The 14,124-nt window shown below is 40.3% G+C and overlaps 1 protein-coding gene across 1 annotated transcript; it reads left to right on the top strand.

The window, feature by feature from the left end:
- The first annotated feature begins 749 nt into the window (after nt 1-749).
- On the top strand, nt 750-13,878 carry LOC310867406 (sterile alpha motif domain-containing protein 9-like). The gene is made up of 5 exons (XM_083777486.1): nt 750-778; nt 2,887-2,999; nt 4,517-4,588; nt 7,332-7,396; nt 8,419-13,878. The coding sequence occupies exons 4-5, from the start codon at nt 7,361-7,363 to the stop codon at nt 12,940-12,942; spliced, it is 4,560 nt and encodes a 1,519-aa protein (XP_083633612.1). The 5' UTR covers nt 750-778; nt 2,887-2,999; nt 4,517-4,588; nt 7,332-7,360; the 3' UTR covers nt 12,943-13,878.
- The last annotated feature ends 246 nt before the right edge of the window (nt 13,879-14,124 follow it).

Here is a 14,124-nt window from a genome sequence, read left to right as displayed (position 1 = left end):
TGTAGCCATAGTCTACACAGAGGTCATATACTCTCTCTTCCTCTGTTAAGCCAAGGTTATAGTCGACAATAGCCATGGTTCACAACGCTCATGACAGTCATGTTTCAGGGCTAAGTCGACAAGGAACGGTCAGATAGGTCACGTTCTCGTGCGTGTGTGAGTTATCTTCCGTTGTAGCTATAATATTTGAAAAATATTAACAGCCAAATAATAATAATCATAAATAATAATATAGGCTAAATAGAAAAAGTGCTGAACAGCCCACCCACTCCAGCAAATCAAATGCATTAATTAATTCAAAGATAGTGTTTATTCTGTTTGTCTAGCCTACTGATTACCACCGCTGAAGTGCCCTTGAGCAAGGCATTGAACCCGGCCCTACCATGAAATGTTCTATGAGCAGGGTCTGGCTGTAAACAAGTTATTGAGCTTAGTCAACCTGGGTAAACATGGTAACTTTGCTTACTGGCCGAGGCTCTACACTGCAGTCTGCATTGATTTCCATAACTACCAAAATGTGTTGCCGTCCACCATGCAGACACGCCTCCCACTGCTGAAAATCTCCCACATTTTTATTGTGTTTTGATAGAGGGGGGTGTGGAAAACATTCGAGAATCTTCTAGAACTTTCCACTCCTCTAAGTTTCGTTTTCCTGTGAAACGACCTCAAAGCTGGAAGTGGAACTAAGTGATCACTCAGCAGTCAGCATTCAGCATCCTCCTCTGCAAAGTCCTGCATCGATCGCAAGAATTCCGAACGACTCTCCCTGAATAAAATAGTAAGTAGCTAATTTACCATTCTTTTCTTTCTTTTTAAAAATGTAGCCAGGGAATGTAATGACATGTTTATCATTATAACATGTCCTGGAGTCCGTCCGTTTCTTCTCCTAAATGTCAAAGCACTCTCCAGGAGAAGGTGATAAAGAAACCTAACCTAGGCTATACATTACAGTAGCTACACTATCTGACAGTTTGACATGCGATAAGGATTTGATTAGATTTAACTTTTGTTGTTGTTTTGTTTTACAAAAGTTTATTGAATAGGCTATATTGGGCTATATTTTATTCATCAAAAACATTGGCGAAACATGATGCGATTAGATTAGTTTGAGGTAGGTAGATAGATAGATAGATAGATAGATAGATAGATAGATAGATAGATACTACATAGGTACTTTATTAATCCAGAAATAATTTTGTTTTGTTCAACAGCTCCAAACTCCAGTATAAAAATGAACTATGCTGCTGCCTACATCTGTAAAAAAAAAAAAAAAAAAAAATAGAATGCAGTAGCGGCTACTGCATTCTATTTTTTATTTTGTGTGTGTGTGTGTGTGTGTGTGTGTGTGTGTGTGTGTGTGTGTGTGTGTGCGTGTGTGAGACGCAACTTGGCCTGTTGTAGCGCCACCATGAGGCTGATTTGAAAACTGTCAAGTGGCATTTCTTCCTCAGCCTATAGTGGGAATAGGCATGTCGTGGATATGCACGGCATAATATATTTAAGTGTCTATTTGTACGTCTCTAAATGTTTTGATGAATTGAACATGGTGGACCCTGTTGTAAACAAGTGTAACGCTTAATTGGGTCGTCCACTCACAGTTAACAGTCTTTGTATTGAGTTTGTGCTTGAAATGTACTGTAATTCTCCAAACTGTTAATAAATATTTCAATCAATCAATCAATTTGGATAACCTTGGGATATCCGTGGATATGCTGCTGAGGAGGAGGATTCTAAAAACGACTTATAAATCCTAAAGCCTTGTTTATACTTGTTTATACTGCAACGGTCCTATGCTGGAAAATAGCAGATATGCAAACTCACAGCACATCTCATTCAAGACACTGAATTTGCAGATTTATGCCATCCAAATGCATTATATGGTTAAATGGGTCATGATAATCATGACAGTCATGTTTCAGGGCAAAAAATGCAGCAGTAAAAAGGTATAAGTTATAATAAGTTAAAGAATAACGCAGTTAGCACATAGAAAAGAAAAACACTAATGTAACAGATAGCCTATAACTTTATAAGCCTATGGTGAGTGGTGACCACCCCCCCCCCTGCCTGTGCTAAAAAACCTTCTGACTCTGAGAATAAAGTGCTGTGCAGTGGGTGGCTGACATCATCCAGAGTGGATTTGTCTTGATGTAGGGCTGTAGGCTATAAAATGCGAAGTAATAGGCCAACAGTGCTTGAAATGTTGAAACAATCAGTGTGACATTGATAGTTGAAGAAAAACAAAAATAGAGTCTGCAACACTGGTTAATAGTAATAGTCCTACTCGGCTCTACTACTGGTTATTGCTTCAGTCTCTTTGACACTGATATAGTTCACGCCCCATGCGTGATTTCTGCGTTCCATACCCCCAGTAACCCATTAAGACCTGAGGCTGTGTCTACAAATGATTTATATGCGTAACACTTCCAAGATTTATTTTTAAATGTTCAAAATAGCACATGTACAAGCTTGAAGTACACACACAAAAGTAGGCTAATGCATTATAACAGTGAAAATAAATAATATGAAGCATTATATAATTATTATGATGCTTTACCACTATGATTATAATAAAACAATGTTCCTGGCTAAAAGAAAATGTATGTGAGTGACCAATAATATATTTGACCTTATAAGTCATTATTTAGGGCAGGCTTTATAATATGTTATGATTGAGTGTTTGTAACTGTAATTTATTATACAGTGTTAAGATTATTAAAATGAATTTATACTATACAATGCTTTATAGATTGTTATAAAGCATTATTAGTTCTTATAACTAATTCTACAGTATTAGGCCTACAAGTTGATTATAATGTAGGAATTATGTTTATAAAGCAAGGTTTAGAAGACAATTACTGTTGATTCATTGTTATACTTCTCTTTCAGGTTTGCTCATCTACTTTTGGGAAAAGATGACACAACCACTATGCCAGCTCAGTGGACAAGGACCGTAAGGCTTTACAGTCAGAGTTGGTGACATAATCACAAACAAAGAAGAGGTAAGCTATTTCAGGTGGTATTTTTGGGTAATAAACTTTCCAGTAAAATAAATAATAAGAATGTCATCAAAGGTGATTATGAAACTGAAAGTCAACCTAATTAACGCCCGAGAGTCTCCCGCGTGGAAAGCCAACATCTTAACCACTAACTAAGCCAAAGGTAATTCCCTATGACTTGGGGGAGATATTAGACTTTTAGGCCATCAGGCTGATGTTGTGAGCCACTGACGGTTCAAAACATCTGTGCCGCTGGGCCATTTATATTGTCCACCCCTTAGAAATCGATATCCCTACCCAAACTCAATAATAACAAAAAACATCGCATGGATGCACCTGGGATGTATCCTCAGTGATGTATCCCAAGGTCATCAGAGTTTATGGTCTCGCGAACATCATACCCCTCACTCAGGCGACCCAGCCGGGGTGACCATTCCCGACTTAAGTCCCAGTAGCTACCCTCGATCAGTCCCATTAGGGAAAGACCAAGGCCACACAATCCGTTGGAACTACTCCAGAACTACTCTGCCAGGGCTGGGAGGTATGCTTCTGGCGCATGGAAGGACTAGGCTCTGTGGGTTGACTCCTATCCGGGCCCCTCCTACGTCTCACCAGGTCCACTCCTGCTCTCACCAGGCCCAGGACCTGTGCGTTGCACCAGAGTCCCAGCACCACACACTTCATTCAGGAGTGGTGGATTCCTAAGACGCAATGGTTCAGCAGACTCCACCCGAGCAAGAAGGCTTTCGGCTTGAATGGCCCTCTTAAAGGCCTCACGAGGGTTTGTTGGGCTTCCTCCTCACGGAGGACACAGGCTGGGGCGCTAACCCATACTGCTCACCCGGGTGCCGTCTACATTCCGGCTGTCACCCGTCTCTCCGGTGGTCACCAGACTATACCTGGTTGTCTCAAAATAACCTAAAGGAATGGCTGACCTCAAAATACAATTGAGCACAGTTTAACCCCTTTGAACACATTGGTAGTTAGTAGCATCCTCTGTCTCCGGCCCCTCCTTCCTCTGTAAATATACCTTTTTATGCTACTGAGTTTTCTACCAATATCTATTGTATTCTATTGTATTGCATTTGTATGTATTAGGCCTACTGATGAATTGAGTATAATGGACCACAATGGAAACAAGCCCCCTGGGGCTTTTTGTGTTACCCTTTTAGCATAACCTTTGACTGTACTACATATACTGTTACTAAACTGGTTAACTATAGTATCCAATCTCAACCAATCAAAGGTACAATTTGAATAACATTGTATGCAGTTAACATACACCATTACAGATGTATTTTTGTCTACTGTGGCTAAGCTACCTCTCTTACAAACAGTATTATGGTTTTCAGTGTTATAAGTTGATTATAATGTAAATAAGTATGCTTAAAAAGCTTAATAGTCATTGGATGCATAGGCAGTGTACTGTAGCTTACATCACATGCATCACAATGTTTAGAAGACAATTTCTGTTGATACATTTTGATATTATCATATTAATAGAATTTGATTCCTTTCAGGTTTGCTTAATATCTACGTTTGAGACAAGATGACACAGCTACTATGCCAGTTCAGTGCACAAGGAAGTTAAGGTATAATTTGAATAAATGTATATGCAGCTAACATACAACATTACACCTTACATAATTGTCTACTGTGGTTAGCTAGCTCTCTTGCAAATAAATACAAACAGTATTGCTTGTTGCAGAAAGGAACAACAAAACTTTTCAAACTACTGACTAACCATATAATTAGGTTTCTGTGCGTTTATGTTTTATTTTTAATGCATGACAAGCTGCCCTCTGTATGAGGCAAAGGTGAGGACAGCTTGGAGTGTGTCGTTGCACTTATATCATGGCCACTTGACAACATTTTAATTAAGAGCATTTTTTTACATTTCTGAGGCAAGTCTGAGGGTCAGTTAGACTATGGAAAAAAATCTTCCATTGCAGTGGAAATTTAAAAACGTTATGATTCCAGTAAATATGACTTTTATAAGTGAGGTAAGCAAAGGATGCTACGTAGCATTGTAGTCTGTCAAGTTAATACAAAGTCACAATTCACACTGAATGGTGCATCATAATCTACACAATGTGATCTTGTACATGAATCAATATAAGAATGTTAAGACAATTATTTGATTTTATATTATTGTCCTGCATGTATTTTTCCACTTTGTAATAGAGCACCGAAGTCCTGACGTCACTGTCAGTAGAGGGCGTCAGTCCCCAGGTTCATGTACTTTTTATTTGCATTGTAGTCTCCATAGGGGGATTTTAGGTCGCTTCATATAAGAACTGTGTTTGAAAAATAAACCGACCACCAGTGTTGGGTGTAACGGCGCTATTAATAACGGCGTTATGTAAGGGACTACTTTTATTGGTAACGGAATAAACTAACTAGTTAGTTTTGCAATTTAGTAGTTAGTTACTTAGTTACTTTTCCAAAACAGTAGTCCCGTTACTATAATGTGTCCCTGTTCATTTTGTGTGCAAGATTTAAAAATAATAAAGCCCCGACTGCCCGGAGTCTATTTCTCCTGCCTTCATATCTGTGTGATTTATCTTCCCAAGCCCCAATGCGCAGCGCATAGTATAGCCTACTATACATCCTGCGTCTACTACATCCTGTAAGTTCACTTAAGAAATAAAAGTATTGTTACAAGTAGCTTTTATTTTGAAGAGGAAGAGGAAGTTGTTTCGGTTGTAGCCAGCTACTATGACAGTGCCGGTGGTGGTGGTGGAATATACTCTATGCGGAATAATAATAACAACATGCTTTAAGCCAAAGTAAAAACCGCATGCGTCTTTGACTTAAACAATGTAGGCTAAACACTTTGGAATTACGTTATACATGGTAGATCCTCCGTGGCTGCGTCATTAGGTGAGTACTAGTTTAATGAATTGTTTAAGTTTAATAGTAACATTCATCATCAATGCCCCCCCCAAAATAACAGGTTACAGGATTCTCATTCCGTTACTGTCTGTCACTGCCTGCAAGGATGGCCGCCGTGCCATTTCTTATAAACTATCTAGTTCATACGTCGGTCCACGGTGGTGGTGGTGGTGTTGTTCATGCGCCGCGGTGCGCGCCGTGGAGAGGGCATCATGTGCGCTGTTGGCTGGTTGGAGCGCAGCGCAACAGCCTTTCTGTCCAGTCCTACGTGTATAGACTGGCGATTGTGGCGAATTATATTCGTTAATAAAGAGAGAGCTGTAAAGGGGATATTGTCTATGGTCAGTTCATGGTGTGTATCATTCTCGTTTTTAACCATAGAGTTAATTAGGGCCGTAATAATGCGGCGCAATGACGGTAGGCAGTAGCCTAATAGCCTACCTGCGCAAGCATTAAAAATGGGTTTTAATTGTCTGGTAACGGAAAATAACGGAAAATAATCTAACTTGTTACTTTTCTCAGAAGGTAATCTGTAACGGTAAGGGATTATTTTCATGGGCAGTAATCCAGTAACCTAACGACGTTACTTTAGAAAGTAACGATGCCCAACACTGCCGACCACCCCGGCCTTTCTGTCAGGGGAGTGGCTGTGCGTCGTTAATGATGTCCATTCATATTTGATACAGCCAGTTTCTGAAGAAAATGGAATTAATGTGGCCGCAAAAGCCTTGAAACTACATATGAAGGCAATGCCGCTGCTAATATACGTCACGCCCAGCTGTCAACACATTGCGTTCCTGAGATTCCTTGTTGACGTAAGCTCAGCTGGTGGTGACTCGACTCGTACTAACCACGAAACATTAAATATCAATAAAATAAAAATAAACTTAATTAACATTCAGTTTCTGTTGTGCGACGGGCAGATGCAGCAACCCCACCTACCCGGAAATGTAGTCTCTGGGTTGTTTGACTCGTTTATAACGCTTATTTTGTTACTCTTTGGGTATATTTGTACATTTCCACCTTCAGTCGATGCTTCATATCCATATGAGTGAAAAGGCCGGGGTGATCGCCGGGGGTGATCGCCGGGGTGATCGCCCTATGGGGATTACAATGCAAATAAAAAATACATGAACCTGTGTATTGGCGCCCTCTACTGAAAGTGACGTCAGACTTCGGTGCTCTATATTATTAAAAACTGTCATTTTAAATTGAATGAAATGTTAGCAGTAGTCGTATAATGTTGTAAAACAAAAATCAGGTATTTGGAGTGCCCTAGATGTGACCACATTTAATCTAAAATATATGTCCCTTCACCGCTCAGCCCCCAAATCTACTTGAGGTCAGCCCCTAATGTATTCTAACCTTGGTGCTCTTGATGGTGGCAGAAATTCCAAAACATCATTAAAAAAAGAAAAATTCTTCTTTTTGTATTTTCAGCTTTGATATGATCCAATTGATGTGAGTGGATGGAGGAAATAATGGAGAATCAATACGCAATAAAGGTACATTACCGCATTATGATTTAAAGCTGCATTTAACTTTCCTCTTCTATCCCGGGTTAGAAGAGGAAGGTTATTTCAACTCAGTTTCCTGTGCAAGTCAAAACTTGTGTCAGATCTGTGTCTAAGACCTTTGACCCGATCTAAATGTCTTAATAGAGCAGGAGCCAAAATACAACCAGTATATTGGGCAACATTTTATTCATGAAAATGTTACATATAGTGATGATTTCTCAGGGATGGTTTAACTTTTCTACAGATAGTTTTTTATTTAGTTTTGAATATTAATTTGATACTTACTGATATACTGTATTGAGGCAATAATTCTACATACTGGAGCTATACTATAATAATGGTTAAAGGGTTATTTCTCTTTAAAGCACAACTGGGGTCATTTTAATGTCAGCACATCAGACAGTTTAGTTGCTTGATTCATTATGTTTATATTAATTTGATCTGACACGCCTTCGTCTTGGTGGGTTTGAGGAGGTTTATAGTGTTAATTCAACTTCAAATTCCATGCTAACAATTTGTTTTTTTAAATTGGGAGAGGGGGAATGAAAAAAGGTCATTGAAAAATGAATGGCGTGCATTATGGCAATCTCAGTCATCAGAAGCAGGAACGTGTTTTCAAAGTCAAAGTCATACGATTTGTCACACGTTACCGCAGTGAAATTTGTTCTCCGCATTTGACCCATCTCTTGGAGCGGCGAGCCGCAGCCAAGGAGCGGTGAGCTGCAGCGTGCGCCGCGCTTGGGAATCATTTGATTAGTAGATTTCAACGAGTCAAACATGGTTAACATGGAGTTTGAAGTTATGTGAACATGTTAATATAAAATGTCTAAATATTTAATCAAGCAATTTAATTTAATTTGGAACACAAAAGCCAGAGTAGTGTCAACATGACCTCAGAAGTGTGAAATGTAATGAAAGTAAAATGTCACACTGCTTTTTATCACTAACATCAACTTAAAACAATACTATTCCATAATTTGGATTAAGTGAGATGAAACCTTTTGTTTTAGAGTGAAGAGGAGAATCTGTCGGCTGACATCAAGGATTGGAGTAAACATCAAGTCAGAAATTGGGCTCTCAAGGAGGCTGGCATTGATGCTGAATTTGCAGACATTTTACTTCAGCAGGACATTAATGGATATAGTCTTTTACTTTTAGAACAGTCTGATTTTAAAGAGTTGGGTATAACCTTTGGCCCTACAAAGCTGATCATTCGTGCCAGAGATGAGCTTTTGAAGTTGAGGAAAGAGCAGGCATCAGGCTCTGGAAGCCAGACTGGTAGACCATGCAAGCCATACCCTTTTCAGAGATACCATGACACATGTAGGTACATAGAGAACAGCGTTCTTGATATTATAGAATCAGGTGCCACAGACCTCATCCAACCCTGTCACGAGTACAAAGCTTACGTCCATACCACAGAGGAAAGCAAATTAAACAAGTTTACTTTTGAGGTGATTAGGTTTGCAGCAGCGTGCATGAACAGTCGAACCAATGGAACCATCCATTTTGGTGTAGGAGACAAGCCTGAGTTTGAACATGGTCAGGTGTTGGGAGTGACTGTCAGTGACAAAGAGGCATTTGCAAATGCCTTGAAACATAGCATTGAGGGCCACTTTGAGCATAAACACAAGACCACTGCATCAAGGTGCATCAAGCCTCCCCGTTTTGTGGAGGTTCTCAATCAGAACATGACGTCGTCTTATAAGTGCGTGATAGAAGTGGACATTGTACCTAACTACAGTATCTGTAAAGAGGACATCTACCATGTTTTCAGTCTGGATACCAGGACGGCAAAGAGGAAGACCAAAGTTAAGGACACAGGCAATGTTGAAATGAAACAGAAACAGTTCTTTGTCCGTGACGGAAGCAGCAGTAGAGATCTCCTTGCACCAACATCCTTTGCAAAACCCATGGTAGAGTACGACCAATTTGTTCACAGTGTGGCACAGCTATCGCAACTCAGAAATCAAGCAGAGGAGGAACACCTCAAAATGGTTCAAACCAGTTTCCATGGCTCCAGATTGAGCCAGATGATAACAGGTGGGACTGGCTCCCTAGATAAGTCACACTTTGAACAGTATGTGATAGTAACAAACAAATCACATCCAATCCAGTTGGAATCACTTGCATTCCTTCAGGAACTGAACCCAACAGCTGTTTTGGACTTTGATCCTGAATCAGCAAAACATGGGCTGCAGAAGTACTTTGATGAGCAGATGGCAGTAAACGTCCATTTCCCAGGACAATATAAAATCACAGAAGCTGTTGAAGACATTGCATGCAAGTTGAAATTGACAAGAAACACCAGCTGGGTGTTATGCAATGGAGGTTTAAATGATGAGCCACCATCAGACACAGAAGACTGGTTGATGGACAAGGGAGCCTCAGTTCGAGATGTAATTTCATTCTTGTGTCGGAAGGATATACTTACACAAAAGAGATTCCTTGTCGTTTTTCTACTCTTGTCCACTGTAAGCGAGAAGATGGACCCTCTTGTAGAGACCTTCAGCATCTTCTGGCAGGAACTCAGAGGTGCAGAGCAAATCCTTTGCATCTGTGAAAATGAAAATGATTCCAACTGCTGGAAGGACCTGGTTGAAGCTCGCTGTGGAATCAATATTTCTGGAAGGTGCATCTGTGAGCTCAGTTTTTCAGAAGTCAGTGGTACCATTCTTAGTCTTTTTTCAAAAAACCGCAGAGCAAATCGTTTCCTGGCCTGTGGCGGAGGCAGCAAAGTGCTTTTGGAAAAGAAAGCAGAGCGCACTCTGAACACTTTAGATATCCTGTGTGTAAACCAGTGTGAGGGCGGAACCGTGGACCAGGTCCTCAAAGAAGAAAACTTCTACAGAGGTGAAAAGGCGGAATGGTGGAACTTCTTTTTCTCTGAGCAGCCTGGATCTATGCCATTTATCAGACGAGACCAGTTTGACTTAATCATTAAAACGATCATACCAAGTTTGCGTTCCTTGTCAAAAGCTTGCGTGTCCTTCAGTCTCATGCACGTGCCTGGATGTGGCGGAACAACATTGGCCATGCACATACTCTGGGCTCTAAAAGATGACTACCGATGTGCTGTTTTAAAAGACAGCAAGGCTGACTTGGCTGAAGCTGCCGCCCACATTGTCAGCCTTCTGACGTATGACCATGGGGAGCAGTTACCTCGGATCCCTGTCCTGTTAATGATTGATGACTTTGAGGAAATGGACAAAGTATTTCAATTGCAGCAGCTTGTTGAAGAAGCATGCATTAAGAAAGACATCCAGGCCAGATCCCCACTGGTAATTATACTAAACTGCATGAGAGCAGAGGAACAGTCTGAATCAACTGATGAGAAGGTGTTCATTGGCAACAATCTCTCTGAAACAGAGCAGCAACAGTTTGAGCAAAAACTCAAGGAAATTGAAAAAACCCACAAAAATGCTGAAACCTTCTATGGGTTCATGATCATGAAAAAGAACTTTTCTCAAGAATATGTTCAAGGTGTGGCTCGAAACACCCTCAAAGGTTTTAGCATTAATCAGAAGCCTGCACAGCTTATTGCTGTTTTAGTTCTGATGAGCAAATACCGCAAGGGTGCATCACTCTCTGTCTCTCTCTGTGAAGAGTTCCTTGGACTTCAGCCCAAGCCTTATTGTGGATCTGTCAGAACTGAAGATGGATTTGGGAAGTTTTCCACTCTGATTAATATCATTTCAGTTGAAGACAACGTTGTGTACAAGGCTGTGAAGATGATCCACGCAAGTATTGCTCTGCATTGTTTGCAGGAGCTTACAACAAAATACAACATACATAAGGCTGAGATTATCAATCTACTGCTCACCACAGACAAGCTTTATGATTGCACACAAGGCAAAGACCGACTCATGCAGGATGTTCACGTCATGCTGGTGAAGAGACCTCATTCAGTTGAGGAAGAGATGTCTCGTTTCTCTCCACTAATTCATGATATTGAAAAGGAAACTCCTGGGTTGGAAGAGATGGTTCTGCTGAATGCATCTAAAAGATTTCAAAAAGATGCCATCATTGCTCAGTTACTATCGAGGTACTATTACCTGAAGAAAAAGGATTTCAAAGAGGCGGAGGATTGGGCACGGACTGCAAAAGATCATTCAAGAGATAGCTCATATATTGCAGACACATCTGCACAAGTTATCAAGCACAAGTTGAAGAGTGCAATTGCATCTGACAAAGAGATTCCTATTACACCTGAAAAGATGAAAACATATCTCAAAATGGGCCAGGCAGCAACAGATGCCTTCAAGGAAACACATGACCTTGCGAAAAAGGAGTCTGTGCAGCGGTTACAGAGGAAGACAGATTCGTGCCCTTTCAATTTTTCAGGGTGTCTTGGAGAAATTCAGGTTGATGTAATCGTCATTGAGATGCTAGAAAAGACACCCATATTTTCTTTTGAAGATGTCCGTCATGATGTAATGGCAAGAGTGTTCTCTAATGATATTACTATTCAGGACATGGAGACATGCGATCGCAGGCGCAATAAACACAAAGCCTACTACTGGATTCTCAAAGAGTTTGAGGGCTTTCTTTACGACCTCAGGTTCAGGATGAAGACATGTTTTGATCTTCTTGACAATTTCTTTGTCAACTTGGGCTCCAGGTTTGCTATAAAGGATGGCCGTGATCAGATTGTGCAAAGGGAGCTTTTCAGATGCTTCAAAAAATATGCTGATCTTTTCTGCAGGACAGATTCCTCAGAACTGCTGAAAAACAAAACTATGGACCTCATGCTGCAGGTTCACCAACACAGGCAGTTCCTGGAGAAGAGGAGAGCTGATACTTTCACTGGGATTTTGAGTTTGCTCGTCAATAGTACCCCACCTGAAATGATTGAAAAGATTGTCAGAACATATGAACATGTTCTGAGAAATGCATCCCCTGTGTGTGTGAAGGAGCAGGTCAACGTTATCTATGCCAATGTTGTGTTAAGTTGCATCAAATCTGAATCACAAGCACTTCTGCCATACCAGCATCTTCTTCATTTTCTTTGCCAAGTTCTTCATGGACAGATTCCATTAAGTGATAACTTGCCATTGCACTTCATTGCAGTTGCACTTTTGTGGCCACAGAAGCATCACTTGCCAAAGCCTGCAGAGTGTAAAAATCTGAGATCATATGTATCACAAATGAGAACCTCATATCATGCGATGCTGAAGGAGATGTACAATGGTAAGGATCCTGTTGTCCATTTCTTCCTGGGGAAGAAACAAGGTTACGAGGGGCTGATCCACCTCAGGGAAATCCAGAGATGTGTCAAGGTTGGCCAGGACCAAACTGCCTCGCTGTGGGACAATGGCAAAATCTGGAGGGAGAGGCAAGTGCAGGACCTCCTTTACAGAGCAACGGGCAGAGTGCATGGCAACATGCTGGTGGCAGACACCTGTATCCCAGATCTAAAGATAGATGTCAGTCCTCTGTTCAGAAGCCAGCTGAGTGGACGAGCTGAAGGCTCTGAAGTGTCATTTTTCCTTGGCTTCTCAATGAAAGGCCCACTTGCCATTGAAATTCACTGAACAACAATGTCAGAACACCTTGTCAGGACTGGTCTTAGACTATCCACTTTTGCAAATCTTGAAAATGGCACCCACATTTGACCATCATATTTTGTTATCATGTACACAGTGAGTTACTTTTTTACTTTACTTTTTTTTAGTTTAACCTTTTTCTTTTACCTGTTTATACTCAACACATGCATGTAAATACACTGTGGATAAGAATGCAAATCAATTCTTCATGTATTTGAATATGATTAAATGTTATCTTGAACTTCATGCACTTCATGCAAATCAACACTGCACCAAACCACCATTATATATACAGCATCATTCCATCAACAAAAATAATGTACATTAACAATGTAAAAGCTGTTCTTTTGTGTAAATATTCTGTACTACTGACAGCACTTTGTCTGTGTTATCCTTGATGTTGTTTATATTCAGATTATTGTAGCCTAAGGCAGTGGTTTTCAAAGTGGGGTCTGTGGACCCCCAGGTCCCCAGGACAAAAATTAGAAATATTTAGGAAGGCATGGAGTCTATCCGTCTATAAGAATGTCTGTCTGTCTGTCTGTCTGTCTGTCTGTCTGTCAGAGACGGCACAACGGCCGCTTGGCTAAGACAATCAAAGCATAACCTGGTTTCTCACGCTTTCTTGCACTGACTAATGGACACTTTTTTGTTTGTCTTTGCACTTTATTTGTCTTGTTTTTCCTATGATGAGACGCAGTGATACACTTTATTATGACGCACTGATCGACTATACCTGTTTTTGTTTATCCTTGTTTGCACTGTTTATTATTTATTATTATTATTTTATTGTTTATTGATGCACCTTGCTTTTTCCCTCTGCCTTGTTTCTTCTGTATACTACAGTACTTTCTTTAATCTTTATTCTTACTTGTATGTTGTAACCTTAACTGCTGTGCACGCCTTTGGGCGACTGATTTCCCCCGTGGGATAATAAAGATATCTATCTATAAGTATCTTCACTAAGTTTTGTTCAGATACTGTATATATTTTATGTGACAAAATATTTTACTTAAATTTCATAATAGACATTTATAATAGATGTCATTGGTCATCAGCTGAAACCTTGCCCGACAACTATCTTTGGGGCTGTTTGGAGTTAGCCATTTTCATTAATTTACCACTGCACCTGGTCTGAGAAAAGGGGGCGGACAGCCGGACACTTCAAAT

The sequence above is a fragment of the Protomyctophum parallelum genome (assembly GCF_964188405.1).
Source record: "Protomyctophum parallelum genome assembly, chromosome: 11".
In the NCBI taxonomy this organism is placed as follows: domain Eukaryota; kingdom Metazoa; phylum Chordata; class Actinopteri; order Myctophiformes; family Myctophidae; genus Protomyctophum; species Protomyctophum parallelum.
This window is presented reverse-complemented; position numbering and strand designations above follow the sequence as displayed.